The 15,417-nt window shown below is 47.4% G+C and overlaps 1 protein-coding gene across 1 annotated transcript in view; it reads left to right on the top strand.

Moving 5' to 3' along the window:
• Window positions 7,447-15,417, top strand: part of LOC110432651 — a 52,683-nt gene continuing 44,712 nt past the window's right edge. Inside the window, exon 1 of the mRNA XM_021453427.1 lies at window positions 7,447-8,139. Within this exon, the coding sequence (XP_021309102.1) occupies window positions 7,447-8,139 (693 nt within the window). The remainder of the gene's footprint in view (window positions 8,140-15,417) is intronic.

Raw genomic sequence — 15,417 nt, 5'->3', positions numbered from 1 at the left:
GTAGCCTTCACCCGGGAGTATTCCAGAGTATCGATTTTCCACAGGGAATGTGAGTGTGCTAATTAAGATCCAAGATCGCCCAAGGATAACTATATAAGTATTTTTGGTGGGAAGAGAGGAAGTTTCCTGAGAGTTCTCTAGTTGATCTAAGAATCAAGAATTACTTCAAGATTATCTATATCGGGACATCAGAGCACTAACCACGGAAAGAGATGAGAAGGGGGCTAGGAAGGTCTGACTACGGTCCTACAAACACCGATCCGAACGTGGTGGAATACGTCGACCGTTAGGGCTGTCACTACCCTAAGGCTACCACAACAATCCGCAGGATTGGGTGCAATTCCAGGTAATCGCAAGACTAAACACCACGTCTAATCTATTAATTACTACTCTAATGTTTCAAAGATTAGAGCACTTGATGCAAGCGGGAATCCAATAAATAACTTGAATGTAAATAAAAGTAATTAGAGAACTCAGGAGTTATGAGTTGAAGAACCTGGAGAACGATGAAGAACGAACCAGATGCTGCAAAAGTACAATGTTGAGGAAGATCCGACAAATCCGGCTCCTCCTCCTCCGCTCTCCTCTTCTCTCTCCCTATTTTCTAGATTACAACTAGAACTAACTAGAACTAGAACTAGAGGAACTAGAACTAGAACTAGATGAACTAGAACTAGATCTAGATGAACTAGAGGTAGAACTAGAAGAACTAGAGGGATCCTCTCTACTTGGATGAAGAATTGAAACCCTAACTTTGATTCTGTAGAAGAGGTATGATCTCCAGGGGCCAGGGGGTCTGGTTTTATAGTCCCTTCAAGTGAATCTGGGCCGTCGGATCAAACCGACATTGATTGAACGGTTATTGTTGATCCTTTAGGTCGGTGGAGCATGATCCCCAAACTTCACCCTGATTGGTGGAAAGAGGTGGGCGGGTGCCCTCAGGACTAGGGCGGGCGCCCAGTGCCTGAGCCCTCTCAGCCTCCGCTTCGGTCCCGTGGCTTCTGGAGTCTTCTAGATGATAGAAAATTGCGCGGCACGTTAATATCTCTATGTAAACCCGACGTGTGGGCCTTTCTTCCGTATTTCCTGATAACCCCCTGCAGAAATAGACAAACACCAAAACTTGTGGAATTCTGTCAGATAAAACCCTAAGTCTAGGTGTTGGTTGCATTTGGATCCTTTTCCATGATTAGTTGATGGTTAATTGTGAGCATTAAGGACCGTCAACAGATGTGATGATGGTGGTGGCTCTAATAACTCGCCCTTTGGAGCAAAGAATTTATAGATAGGAGTGAAATCCATGTGGTGTGGTGAAAATGGTAAGGTGAGTGTGGTAGAAGGGAAAAAGAAAAAGGATACACGGACGACTTGGTTCGAAACTAGCACAGCTACCGTTCCCCGGCAACGGCGCCAGAAAGCTTGTTGGGTATTTTAAACGCAAACAGAAAAATCCGCAAGCGCACGGATACCGATGTAGCTTTCACCCGGGAGTATTCCAGAGTATCGATTTTCCACAGGGAACGTGAGTGTACTAATTAAGATCCAAGATCGCCCAAGGATAACTATATACTTATTTTTGGTGGGAAGAGAGGAAGTTTCCTGAGAGTTCCCTAGTTGATCTAAGAATCAAGAATTACTTCAAGATTATCTATATCGGGACATCAGAGCACTAACCACAGAAAGAGATGAGAAGGGGGCTAGGAAGGTCTGACTACGGTCCTACAAACACCGATCCGAACGAGGTGGAATACGTCGACCATTAGGGCTGTCACTACCCTAAGGCTACCACAACAATCCGCAGGATTGGGTGCAATTCCAGGTAATTGCAAGACTAAACACCACGTCTAATCTATTAATTACTACTCTAATGTTGCAAAGATTAGAGCACTTGGTGCAAGCGGAAATCCAATAAATAACTTGAATGTAAATAAAAGTAATTAAAGAACTCAGGATTATGAATTGAAGAACCTGGAGAACGAAGAAGAACGAACCAGTTGCTGCAAAAGTACAATGTTGAGGAAGATCCGACAGATCCGGCTCCTCCTCCGCTCTCCTCTTCTCTCTCCCTATTTTCTTGATTACAACTAGAACTAACTAGAACTAGAACTAGAGGAACTAGAACTAGAACTAGATGAACTAGAACTAGATCTAGATGAACTAGAGGTAGAACTAGAAGAACTAGAGGGATCCTCTCTACTTGGATGAAGAATTGAAACCCTAGCTTTGATTCTGTAGAAGAGGTATGCCTCCAGGGGCTGGTGGGGGTCTGCTTATATAGTCCAGGAAGAGTAGCCCCCAAGAAATCTAGGAAGAGTAGCCCCCAAGAAATCTAGGAAGAGTAGCTCCCAAGGAATTTCCACGTTATTCTCCACCATCCGATCAAACCGACCTTCATCGTGTGATTTTCCTCGATCCTTAGAGTCGGTTGGGCATAATCCCCGAGACTCGTGCTGATTGGCCTGCAGAGGAGGGCGGGCGCCCAGGGGGGTAGGGCGGGCGCTGTTGACGGTCCTTAATGCTCACATTTAATCATCAACTAATCATGAAAAAGGATCCAAATGTAACCAACACCTAGACAGAATTCCACAAGTTTTGGTGTTTGTCTATTTCTGCAGGGGGTTATCAGGAAATACGGAAGAAAGGCCCACACGTCGGGTTTACATAGAGATATTAACATACCGCACAATTATCTACCATCTAGAAGAGTCCAGAAGCCACGGGAGCGAACGGGAGACGTAACGGAGCCGGGCACTGGGCGCCCGCCCTCCCTTACTGGGCGCCCGCCCTCCCCCCAGGACCAATCAGAGTGAAGTTCGGGGATCATGCTCCACCGACCTAATACTTCAAGGAAAACCACACGATCAATGTCGGTTTGATCCGACGGCCCAGATTCACTTGAAGGGACTATAAAACCAGACCCCCCTGGCCCCTGGAGATCATACCTCTTCTACAGAATCAAAGTTAGGGTTTCAATTCTTCATCCAAGTAGAGAGGATCCCTCTAGTTCTTCTAGTTCTACTTCTAGTTCATCTAGATCTAGTTCTAGTTCATCTAGTTCTAGTTCTAGTTCCTCTAGTTCTAGTTCTAGTCAGTTCTAGTTGTAATCTAGAAAATAGGGAGAGAGAGAAGAGGAGAGCGGAGGAGGAGCCGGATCTGTCGGATCTTCCTCAACATTATACTTTTGCAGCATCTGGTTCGTTCTTCATCGTTCTCCAGGTTCTTCAATTCATAATTCCTGAGTTCTTTAATTACTTTTATTTACATTCAAGTTATTTATTGGATTCCCGCTTGCATCAAGTGCTCTAGTCTTTATAACGCTAGAGTAGTAATTAATAGATTAGACATGGTGTTTAGTCTTGCAATTACCTGGAATTGCACCCAATCCTGCGGATTGTTGTGGTAGCCTTAGGGTAGTGACAGCCCTAACGGTTGACGTATTCCACCACGTTCGGATCGGTGTTTGTAGGACCGTAGTCAGACCTTCCTAGCCCCCTTCTCATCTCTTTCTGTGGTTAGTGCTCTGATGTCCCGATATAGATAATCTTGAAGTAATTCTTGATTCTTAGATCAACTAGAGAACTCTCAGGAAACTTCCTCTCTTCCCACCAAAAATATTCATATAGTTATCCTTGGGCGATCTTGGATCTTAATTAGTACACTCACGTTCTCTGTGGAAAATCGATACTTTGGAATACTCCCGGGTGAAGGCTACATCGGTATCCGTGCGCTTGCGGATTTTTCTGTTTGCGTTTAAAATACCCAACAGGCGCCCTGCCTCCGGGCCCGCTCGGCCTCCCGTTCGTTCCCGTGGCTTCTGGAGTCTTCTAGATTATAGAAAATTGCGCGGCACGGTAATATCTCTATGTAAACCCGATGTGTGGGCCTTTCATCCATATTTCCTGATAACCCCCTGCAGAAATAGACAAACACCAAAACTTGTGGAATTCTGTCAGATAAAACCCTAAGTCTGGGTGTTGGTTGCATTTGGATCCTTTTCCATGATTAGTTGATGGTTAAATGTGAGCATTAAGGACCGTCAACAGATGAGACGTGTTTCGGATGAAAGATGGAGATTAGGAAATACCGGAGAACACGGATCGAATCCTCAAGGTGCTGCAAGGATGAAATGAAGGAGAACGTCGTCAAAAACAACGTTCAAATCCGTTCAGGCATAAAATCAAACACCTTGAGGGCAGGGTTCAAGAGACTCACCCCGAAAGCCACAAAATAGAGAGGGAGTCTCTCCAGAGAGCACAAAAGAGGAAGAGAGACTGCAGGAAGCCAAACAGTGCCTTGGGGAAGAAAAAACGCTGGAGGAGAGAGGAGATCCATGGTGGAGATAGATTTCTAGTGGTTAGGGTTTGGAGCTCTCAGCGAGAAGGCGTCAAGATGAAAACAGACGAAGAGATAAGACACGCGGCGGTTGCGGGTTTATATCGAGTTCACGGGGGCACCAGACGCACCTAAGTTGGCACCGGACACGTCTGGTGCCCACCGGACTTATACGCAGAGAGCTTCCAGAACTTGTACGATCACCGGACGCAGGGCACTGGATGCTCACCAAGCGTCCGGTGCTGCAAGGCATGCCACAGAGATACACCGGATGCACCACACCAGACGCACTCAAGGCACTGTGCGCGGGTCCGGTGTGTGCTATACAGCAGATTCACTACACCGGACGCACAAAGGGTGTGTCCAGTGCACCGTCTGGTGCACACCTGGCCTGTTTTTCAACAGAAATTTTTGCACGACTCTCACCCAACCAAGTTCCAACTTCAAGAAGACTCAAATAAACACCAATTGGAACTGGTATGAGTGACCTCTCTCAAACTCTCAAATTTTCACAAATATTTAGCCATAGGCTTAGTAGTTTTTATGAAAATAATCGAATGAAAGCACCAAGGAACATCGTGTGACCATAAAGCTAGGGGTCTAAGTCATGATGAGCTATATCAATTCAATCCACTTAGTAAAAGTCATCTCATGAACTTATTCAACTCAAATCAATCCAAACTTGATTACTAATCATTTAATCCATTCGATCATCTTATAGCAAGCAACATTGCATATATATCCAATTCAATCAACTCATATGCACCCAAATGAACGTGATCAATCAAGATATACCTTGATTAGCTCATGATCATCCAATTTGCAAGATTCAACTCATGTAATTGCAATCCATCAAATAATCCAATAAATTACCACAACTAAATGTGACACTTGTACGTTGTAGCACATTTGGACTCCACTATCTTGTCATGACATTGGGTTTGGATGTGCACTAGGCTTCAATACTTGACTCAATATAAGATCAATTGAATCAAGCCTCCAATGCCGATGGTACCTACATACATTGATCCATTTTTTGATGGAACCCAAAATAGTTTGGGTCCTCTCAAGTTAGGTGCAACATACTTAGGCGATGCCTTAGTATGAGTAGCGGGATGTTTTGCAATAGCAACCATAGAGGTACCATTACCATCCTTTCTAAGCATATTATGATTATTAATTGAAATAGGCTTAGAACTATTACCTAGGGGACATGAATGAGCCATGTGTCCCCTTTCCCGGCATAAGTAGCAGCTTCTATTTGATTGAGCCTTTGCTTCCTTGCTCATATGTTGCTTCTCATTGCCTTGCCTCTTGAGAGTTGCTTGAGCCTTCTTCTCAAGCTTAGTAGGACACTTCGAGGCAAAGTTTCCATCATTCTTGCACTCAAACCACTTGATGTGAGCATAATATTTCTTTTTGTCTTCATTCTTGCTTATCTTCTTGGCATCTTGGATTTGCATCCGACACCTTCCTCTTCCACCCCTTCTTGTCTTCTTCTTCTTCATAATTAAGTCATCGCCATCATGGTAGATCTTGACTTGATCTTGGGGTGTCTTCTCTTGCTCAACTTGTGGCTTTGGTTGAGGCTTTACTTGTTGCTTCACCAATTGCATGGTTGGGCACATTGAGGTGAGGTGACCCCAAGTGCAGCAATTGAAGCATTTGACATGTTTTAGCCTCTCTTCTTCTTTCATCTTCTTGAGCTTCTCTTTGTTTGGGCAACCATTAGCAAGATGTCCCATTTCGTGGCACCGATAGCACATGAAATGAGAAAGCTTCCTCTTTTCTTGCTTTCGTTTGCCCTTTATCATCTTCTTCTTGAAACCAAGGCCACATTTGTCACCATAATTTCTTTGAGTCTTCAATATATGCTCAAAGGTGACTTTTGAGTTGTAGCATCTCTCTAACTTGTTGCTCAATTCTTCACTTCACTTTTGAGCTTATTGTTCTCCTTCAAAAGGTTAGTATCATAAGACATAGAAGTAGAACAAGCATCTAAATGTGAAGAACATGGCATAGATAACAAATCATCACAAGAGATGGATACATGCTTCTTGCCTACATCACAAGGGTTAGTAATATCATATGATTGATCATTTGACCCAAATGTTGAGCTCTCACTAGTTTTAGTTTCTTCATTAGAAAGCTTTATAGTAAGTAAAGCATGGTCTTGTACCAAGTTATCATGAGTAACATAAAGTTCCTCATGAGCCAATTTTAGCTCCTCATGTGAACAAGTAGTAACAAAAAGTAGATGCTTTTGTCGCTCACATGTGGTCTTTAGAAATGAGTTTTCAATTTTTTCAATTTACTTGTTTTTGCTAACTCATTTCTTAAAGCTTTTGAGAGTTTGCATACAAGCTCAAAATTTGGATCATCACAATCAATAATCACACCACCAATAGTGTGGGGGGTATAAACCCCTATACCCTTATGGCTAGACTTGGGCCAGGAGGCTTGGCCCATAACAAGACAATTTGAGGCTTGATCCAACTGATCGGAGTCTTGCGCAAGGAAACAAGATGGAGAGATCAAGCAGGATTCTAGTCGGTTAGAATAGGAATTGATATCGTACTATCTATGGCAATTGTAACCGACTAGGATTACTTTCCAGATTTGTAACCCTACCCTCTGGACTATATAAGGAGAGGCAAGGGACCCCCTAGGACATCTAATCTCAACTCAACATAATCCACAGCAATACAATCAGATGCAGGACGTAGGTATTATGCCCACACGACAGCCGAACCTGGACAAAAACCTTGTCTGTGTCTTGCGTCACCATCGAGTTCGTAGCTTGCACACCGTCTACCGATAAACTACTACCGTGGGTATACCCCAAGGTAGACTGCCGACTAGCTTTTGTCAACAGAGCCGCGCCAGGTAGGGGGTGTGTGTATAGTTCTCCCGACGAACAAGATGGTCATCGTTCCAATTTCCGCGGCCGTGGCTGAAGGCCTCATGTTCACCGTCGGCCAGATCACTTGGACTACTCGTGGCGACGGCCTCACGACCACAACCTCGGAAGAAACCTAGATCCAATCTGGGGCGGCAGAGGCGTCGACTTCCATCACGCCAACTCTGAGGACTCGACCTCCGCTCCCTCGCTACATGGCAAAGCGAGTCGACAACTCGGACCTTCTTCAAGCCCTCGATCGCGCCGACCTCAAACTTCTCGAAGCCTCCAACCTGGTGGATTCGATCTCGCGCAAACCCGATCAGGCGGCATCAACAAATTTTTTTGACTCCCGTCGACCAACTCGTGTCACCACGCACGAACAACTGGAGACGTCCCTGACAATAACGTCGACCCCCATGGGACGATCTGTTAAGCTCAAGACAGCCTCCCCAGACCAGAACTGCTCTTATGGTCTGAACAATGCGGCCGACCAGTATTCGCGGCATACCCGATCTCTATTCAGCAAGGTGGGCTTGTTGCTGGGCCAGAGCAGCCGAGCAGCTCGTCATTACGTCAACATGGTATCCATCCGAGTCCTGCTAGACGATAAGGCTACCAGTATGAACTCCAGCACAGGATCTATCCCTACCGAGGTTTTACACTCCGAGGATGAAGACTACGACCTGGATCTACCACCATACCCCCTAGTTTTTTCTCGTTTTCTAGTCTTTCCACCCCGGCGAGGAGATCTGATCTTCAACGTCAGCAACGACGAACCAGTTGTCGATGGCGAAACCGACGAGCAAAAACAACTCCGTGAGCAGCGCAACGCCGATCGTGCTCAGCGGCGAGCGGATGAGGAACGGCAACTTGCGCCACACAACCTCAGCGATGCTTTCGACATGGTTAGGAATCAGCCAGTCTACAAGATGCTAAGCGCCAACGTGGCTGTTGCCATGGCAAACCTGGACCGACTCCCTGATACCCTAGAGTACCAGGGCATCCGATCCAGTATACGAGCGCATCTGATCGCCGCGATGGTGCAGACAACCACTTTTGTCAAAAGGGTCCAAGCCGTCTCCTACGCGGAGGTTTCCTCCGACCAGACTCATCACAGTCGGACTTTACCATGACCCAGCGGGCGCCATCATAGCAGGAAGGACGCTGGAAGGATGCTGGACGCGACAACCGTGGTTAGGACACGGGCGGTTACCACGAGCAGAGGTGCGGGCGTGGTTAGGAAGTAAACTAGGACAGGGATCTACGCTACAACATCCCTCCTAAGGATGCCCGCAACCGCATCAACAGGCGCGCTACAGAAAGAGCGGTACACTAAAACGTGTGACACATTGAGTACGATGCAGCACATGGCCCCCTCGGCCTAAGATAGTTCTCTTCACACCTTCGCCAAGTCGTATGGCCCCGCAACTTTAAGCTCGAGAAGCTTAAAAAATATGACGGCAAGGAAAACCCTAAAAATTGGATCACTCTTTACGAGATCGCAGTCCGGTCAGCAGCGGGAGACGAGCATGTCATGGTAAATTACTTCTCAGTTGTCCGCGACCAAGCTGGCCATCAATGGCTCCTCGGCCTACCCGAGGACTCCTTCGATTTTTGGGAGGAACTGCGTCAGGCGTTCATTGACAATTTCATTACTACCTGCGAGCAGCCTGGAAACAAATACGATCTCGAGAGGATAAGGTACAGGAAGAATGAGCCCTTGCGCGATTACATCCGACGTTTCTTGGATATGCGCCTCAAGATACCGAAGATTTCTCACGATGAGGCTATATCGGCCTTCATCAAGGGCCTACGCTTCCATGAAGCATTGAGAAACAAGCTACTACGCAAAAGGCCGACCACGGTCGCCGAGCTCCTCACCACGGCCAAAAACTACGCCGATGCCGATGACGCAGAAAAACTCATCCGAGAAGATGCGAGAGGCGCCGACCAGCCTCCCCGACGAGACGACAGTCGTGGACGCTTCGACAACCGGAACCCTCGCCGCAGTGACAACCGCGACCATCGAGAAGGGTGGGACAGGCGTCGCGACAACCGCGACGATTTCAGAGGCAAGCGACCTCATGACAATGATCACGAGGTGAACACAGTCAAGCGCCCCAATGGACGGCGAGATTACAAGGAAGACTACAACAAGACACTAAAAGGATTGTGCCAACTTCATCCCAAGTCCAACCACACGATGGAAGACTGCCGTGTCCTCAAAAGCATCTACACTCAGCGGGCCGCTCAGGGAGACTCCATCAAGAAAAATGGGAAACAGGATAGACACGAAGACGAAGACGATGACCAGGATAGGGACCCACGACATCAATATGTCAGTCCCACCGACATGGTACATTCCATCTTTGGAGGCAAAGTTTCCATCGAATCCAAACGAGAAAGAAAGCTCTTAAAGAGAGCTTGCCTCAACATGGACAACACCGATGGCCTGATTGCTGATCCGAAATTCCCCCTGGTCACATAGAGAGATCTCCTTCAATAGGCAGGACCAGTGGGCCGCCATCCCAGAACCAGGGCGTTTCCCTCTGATCCTAGACCCATGCATCAACAGCGTCTGGTTCGAGCGCGTGCTCGTTGACGGTGGTAGTTCTATTGACATCCTTTTCCGCAACAGCTTACCTGCTCTCAAGCTAACCCCGGCACAACTGAAGCCGTATGATGCTCAGTTTTGGGGTGTCCTACCAGGTCAAAGTTCAGTACCCCTCAGGCAGATAACGCTACCCGTCTAGTTTGGAACATCAGACCACTTCCGCACAGAGTTTGTTAACTTTGTGGTCACCGACTTCGACAGTACCTATCACACAATTCTAGGCCGCCCCTCGCTGACCAAGTTCATGGCAGTCCCGCACTACTCATACCTGGTCCTCAAGATGCCAACCGAGAAGGGCATCTTAACCGTCAGAGGCAACGTCTACACCGCATACACTTGCGAGGAGGAAAGCTTCAAGATCACTGAGGCAATCGATCTCTCGATTCGCATGGCAGAAACTGCAGCTCAAGCCACACAAATTCCCTCCGACCAGCTCCAAATACCCGAGCAGGAGACTCCCAGGAAAAGCTATAAGTCCAAAGAGCACAAGGAAATACAACTGGTTGATGGCAGCCCTGAGAAGACAGCTCTTATCGGGGCCAACCTGGACCCCAAATAGGAAGATGCGTTCGTCAGGTTTCTAAGGGACAACGTAAGTGTTTTCGCATGGAAACCCGCAGACATGCCCGGCGTCCCATGAAACCTGATCGAGCACTCCTTAAACGTCTCGAAGACCGCAAGTCCTATCAAGCAGAAACTACGACGGTTCGCTCGTGACAAAAATAGGCTATTAGGATAGATATAACACGGCTACTAGCAGCTGGATTTATTAAAGAAGTGTATCATCCCGATTGGCTTGCCAATCCAGTCCTTGTAAGAAAAAAGAATAATGAATGGAGAATGTGCGTTGATTACACTGATCTCAATAAACACTGTCCTAAAGAACCTTTCGGTCTCCCTCGTATCGACGAGGTGGTCGACTCAACGGCCAGATGCGAACTCCTTTCTTTTCTTGACGTTACTCTGGTTATCACCAGATCTCGCTAAAGGAAGATGACCAGATCAAAACCTCCTTTATTACTCCTTTCGGTGCATATTGCTACACCACCATGTCCTTCGGACTCAAAAACGCCGGAGCCACCTATCAACGCGCCATTCAGCAATGCCTCCACGACGAGATTCGTGATGACCTCATCGAAGCTTACGTCGATGACGTTGTCGTCAAAACCAGGGACGCAAGCACCCTGATCGACAACCTAGACCGGACCTTTAAAGCGCTGAATAAATACAAGTGGAAGCTTAACCCCAAAAAGTGTATCTTTGGGGTCCCCTCTGGTTTACTGCTCGGCAACATCGTCAGCCGCGACGACATACGGCTGAACCCTTCAAAAGTTAAAGCAGTGCTCGATATGCGCCCTCCCAAAAACGTCAAAGACATTCAAAAGCTCACCGGATGCATGGCCGCTCTCAGCCGGTTCATCTCTAGACTGGGGGAAAAATGCCTCCCCTTTTTCAAACTGCTAAAAGCGTCGGAAAAATTCTCCTGGACAGAAGAGGCCAACATGGCGTTCACCCAACTCAAAGCCTTCCTCACCTCACCACCCGTCCTCACCGCACCTCAACCTAACGAGGACCTGCTCCTCTATATAGCAGCAACTGATCGGGTCGTCTCCACGGTGCTCGTGGTCGAGCGGGATGAACCAGGCCACGTCTACAAAGTCCATAGGCCCGTATACTTCATAAGCGAATTCCTAAATGAATCCAAGACCAGGTATCCTCAGATACAAAAGCTAATCTACGCTATCTTAATCACCTCAAGAAAGCTGAAGCACTAATTCGATGGACATCGGGTGTTAGTTACTACCAGTTTTCCATTGAGGGACATTTTGTGCAACAAAGACGCCAATGGAAGAATTGTAAAGTGGGCAATGGAGTTATGCCCATTTTCTTTAAATTTCCAGAGTCGCACTACCGTCAAATCTCAGGCCCTGGTCGACTTAATTGCAGAATGGACGAATCTAAATGAACCCTCCTCCCCAGATGTCTCCGACCACTGGTCAATGTTCTTCGACGGATCCTTTAACATCAATGGAGCTGGTGCCGGAATACTTTTCGTCTCACCAAACAAGGACAAACTCCATTACGTCCTTAGGATCCTCTTTCCAGCATCCAACAACATCACCGAATACGAAGCATGTTTGCATGGCATCCGATTGGCTGTCGAACTGGGAGTCAAATGCCTTTACGTCCACGGTGATTCTACCCTAGTCATCAATCAGCTAAACAAGGAGTGAGACATGACTCACGAGAAGATGGACCTCTACTGCAAAGAAATCCGGAAGTGGGAATCCAATTTTTATGGCATAGAATACATCCACGTGGTCCGGGACAGGAATCAAGCAGCAGATGCGTTGTCAAAGATAGGATCATCCTGGCCCAGATTCCGCAAGGCGTTTTCGTCCAGGACATTCACACGCCAAGCGTTGGCACAAACCTGGTCGACAAGCCACCCAACGAAGCAATGCTCATCGACGATACCACTCCGACAACCAGCAGCCATGACTGGCGCACTCCTTTCATCAAGTATTTCTGGGACGGTTCAGGGTTTCAAGATAAAACAGAGAACGAGCGCTTTATCCGGCGATCTAGAAATTACATACTGGTCGATGGCAAACTTATGCGTAAGAACACAAGTTCAGAAGTCTTGCTGAAATGCATATCCCAAGATGATGGCGTCAAGCTCCTGGATGACATACATGCTGGGTCCTGTGGCAACCACGCCGCTTCCAGAACACTGGTCGGGAAGACTTTCCGGGCAGGTTTTTACTGGCCAATCGCAGTCGCTGACGCTGAGAAACTGGTTTGACATTGTGAAGGATGCCAGTTCTTCGCCAAGCGGACCCACGTACCTGCTCATGAGATCCAAACGATTCCGTCGTCCTGGCCCTTCACCTGTTGGGGTCTTGACATGATCGGGCCATTCAAACCGGCTCCCGACAACTTCAAATTCGTGTTCGTGCTAATCGACAAATTCTCGAAGTGGATCGAGTACATGCCACTGGTCAAAGCAACTTTTGAGAAGGTTGTGGAGTTCCTCAATCAAATCGTACATAGATTCTGGGTTCCCAATAGCATAATCACTAACCTGGGCACTCAGTTCACCGGCACCACATTCTGGGACTTCTACGATGACACAGGCATAGTCATAAAGTACGTGTCGGTAGCCCATCCGCGGGCCAACGGTCAAGTCAAGTGAGCGAATGGAATGATCATCGATGCTCTAAAGAAAAGGCTGTATACAGAAAATGACAGGGCACCAGGACGATGGATGAAAGATGTTACCGGCTGTGGTCTGGGGTCTCCGAACACAGCCTAGTCGCAACACGGGTGTGTTGCCCTACTTCATGGTTTACGGTGCCGAGGCAGTGCTCCCTTCGGATGTGGTCTTTGGATCTCCAAGAGTCGAACACTTCGACCAGCCTTCAGCCAACCTCACTAGAGAGCTTGAAATCAATTGCACAGAAGAAAAGTGCCTAAATTCGTGCCTTCGAACAGCGAAGTATCTCGAGGCTATTAGGCGGTATCACAACAGGAACGTCAAAGATCGCTCCTTCGTGGTTGGTGATCTGGTACTCAAATGGAAAACAAGCCAGGAGGGAATGCACAAGTTATCTACACCTTGGGAAGGACCCTTTGTGGTCGCCAAAATTACACGCCCTACATCTTACAGACTGGCGTACCCAAATGGAACTCGCTTGCCCAACTCGTGGTACATAGACAAACTACGCTGTTTCTATCCCTAAGTTCCAGTACATTTCATTTGTAAATCTTTTTTAATGAATAATAATCAAATTTGTCTTTTTTGCTATATACTTTTGCATGCGCGGAATACTCGACAAGTGCCACAATTACTTTCCAGGACAAGCTCCTCAAGGGCAATCAACATAACTCAGTGATACATCACTCAAACAAATTTACAGCGCTCGAAACCATGGTTCACATAAATTAAACTTTATTATAAACTTTACATATAAAGTTTACAATAAACACCCCTCTGGGTGGTTCCTAGTCTACTCCTACAGACTACTCTACAGACCTACTGCTCGGGCTGATCACCTGCACGGTCTTCTTGTCCCACTGATGGGGTTGGGGCCACCGGCGCCTGGCTGGTCAAGACCGCAGGCGTCGACCGCCCATCTCTAGCAATCGACGCTCCCGATAACTCTCTAGTCGACCTATCTGATCCGGGCTGGTCGGGGAGAGTTGAAGTCCCGCAGAGATTTATATCACCGATCACCGTCGACGACAGGTCGAGCAGGCCGACACGAAGGTCATCTACCTCCCTCGGACCAACCTCCTTCGGATATCCCCTTTCCAGCCGAGACAAGTCGACCAGGGGATAGTGGGCACGTACCATACTGAGGACGTGCGCTCCGGCGAATTCCCCGGCGTCCTTAACAAACTGCTGAAGCCAACCCCACGCCCGCTGTGCCTTTTCAACTGGGGTTAGCCTCGGCGCGCGGGGCTGGTCCTCGAGGAGCTCGGGGCTGATCAGGTCGAGTACCGGGGCTACTCCTTTCCAGATCTTGATGCAATTGGTCTTCTAGGAGTCCCGATCCTTGACCAGCTCGTCGAGATGCTTTTTAGTGTTGACTTTAAGCACTATGACTGAATTTACAAAGAAAACCAAGCAAGAAGTCAGTATAAACACGAGGAAAAGAAAACTACGTGGCCGAAAAGGGAAAAACAGCTTTTACCAGCCAACTCCCGACTTTTGTTCTTCAACTCCTCGCCAGCCTTGCGCCCGGTCTCCAGTGCACCAGCACGCTCCTGGTCGAGCCGATCTCTTTCTTCTCGGTGGCACCCAATTTCCTCCTCTAGACCTGCAGCAATAATTGCTGGTCATCAAAACCGACCACGCAGTTAACTACAACTGCTTGGAGCATTTGACTTACCTTTCTTCCCCCGATCCTTGTCGGCTAGTTGCCGATTCAGATCGAGCAGGCGCTCCTCCTGAGCTGCCTTCTCGGCCGCTTTCTCCTCGGCCTCCGACCGAAGGCGGTCCACCTCCGCGGTCAGGGCCTTGTTCTCGGCGACTATGCCCTCAATTTGGTCGAAGCACCTTTTTCGGTACTTCGCCATTTTCATTGAGCCTTGCAGGAATTATACATATTGTGAAGTGAACAAACAACAATATATGCACATTGTGGCAGAATACAAGGGCACTTACCTTGACCTCATCGACGAGCCGCTTGGCAGCGCGTGTTGACACTTACTAACACCACTTAGATACTAGGTTGTCATCCCCAGCATGGTGCCAGAGTGTACAAAGGTATTTATAAATATGGAGGCTCTCTAGAAAATAATCTATTCTATCCGCAAGCGCACAGATAAAACACCTCATTATAGCATTTCACCAGGTAAGTATTCCAGGTATCGCTATTTATAATTTTGCCTAAGAGAACAATGGAGATGAATAAAATCTATCAAGGCATAGACTAGAGATAAACTTGAAAGAACATGATTACTAATGAGGAACTCGTCACACAGTCACTTGCTTTAGCAGGGGGTAAGCCATAATAATAATGATAATGGAATATAAGCTCATGGGTAAATAACACAGCGATTA

The sequence above is a fragment of the Sorghum bicolor genome, chromosome 2 (assembly GCF_000003195.3).
Source record: "Sorghum bicolor cultivar BTx623 chromosome 2, Sorghum_bicolor_NCBIv3, whole genome shotgun sequence".
Taxonomy (NCBI): domain Eukaryota; kingdom Viridiplantae; phylum Streptophyta; class Magnoliopsida; order Poales; family Poaceae; genus Sorghum; species Sorghum bicolor.
Note: the sequence above shows the minus strand (reverse complement) of the source record. Positions and strands in the feature narration are given on the sequence as shown.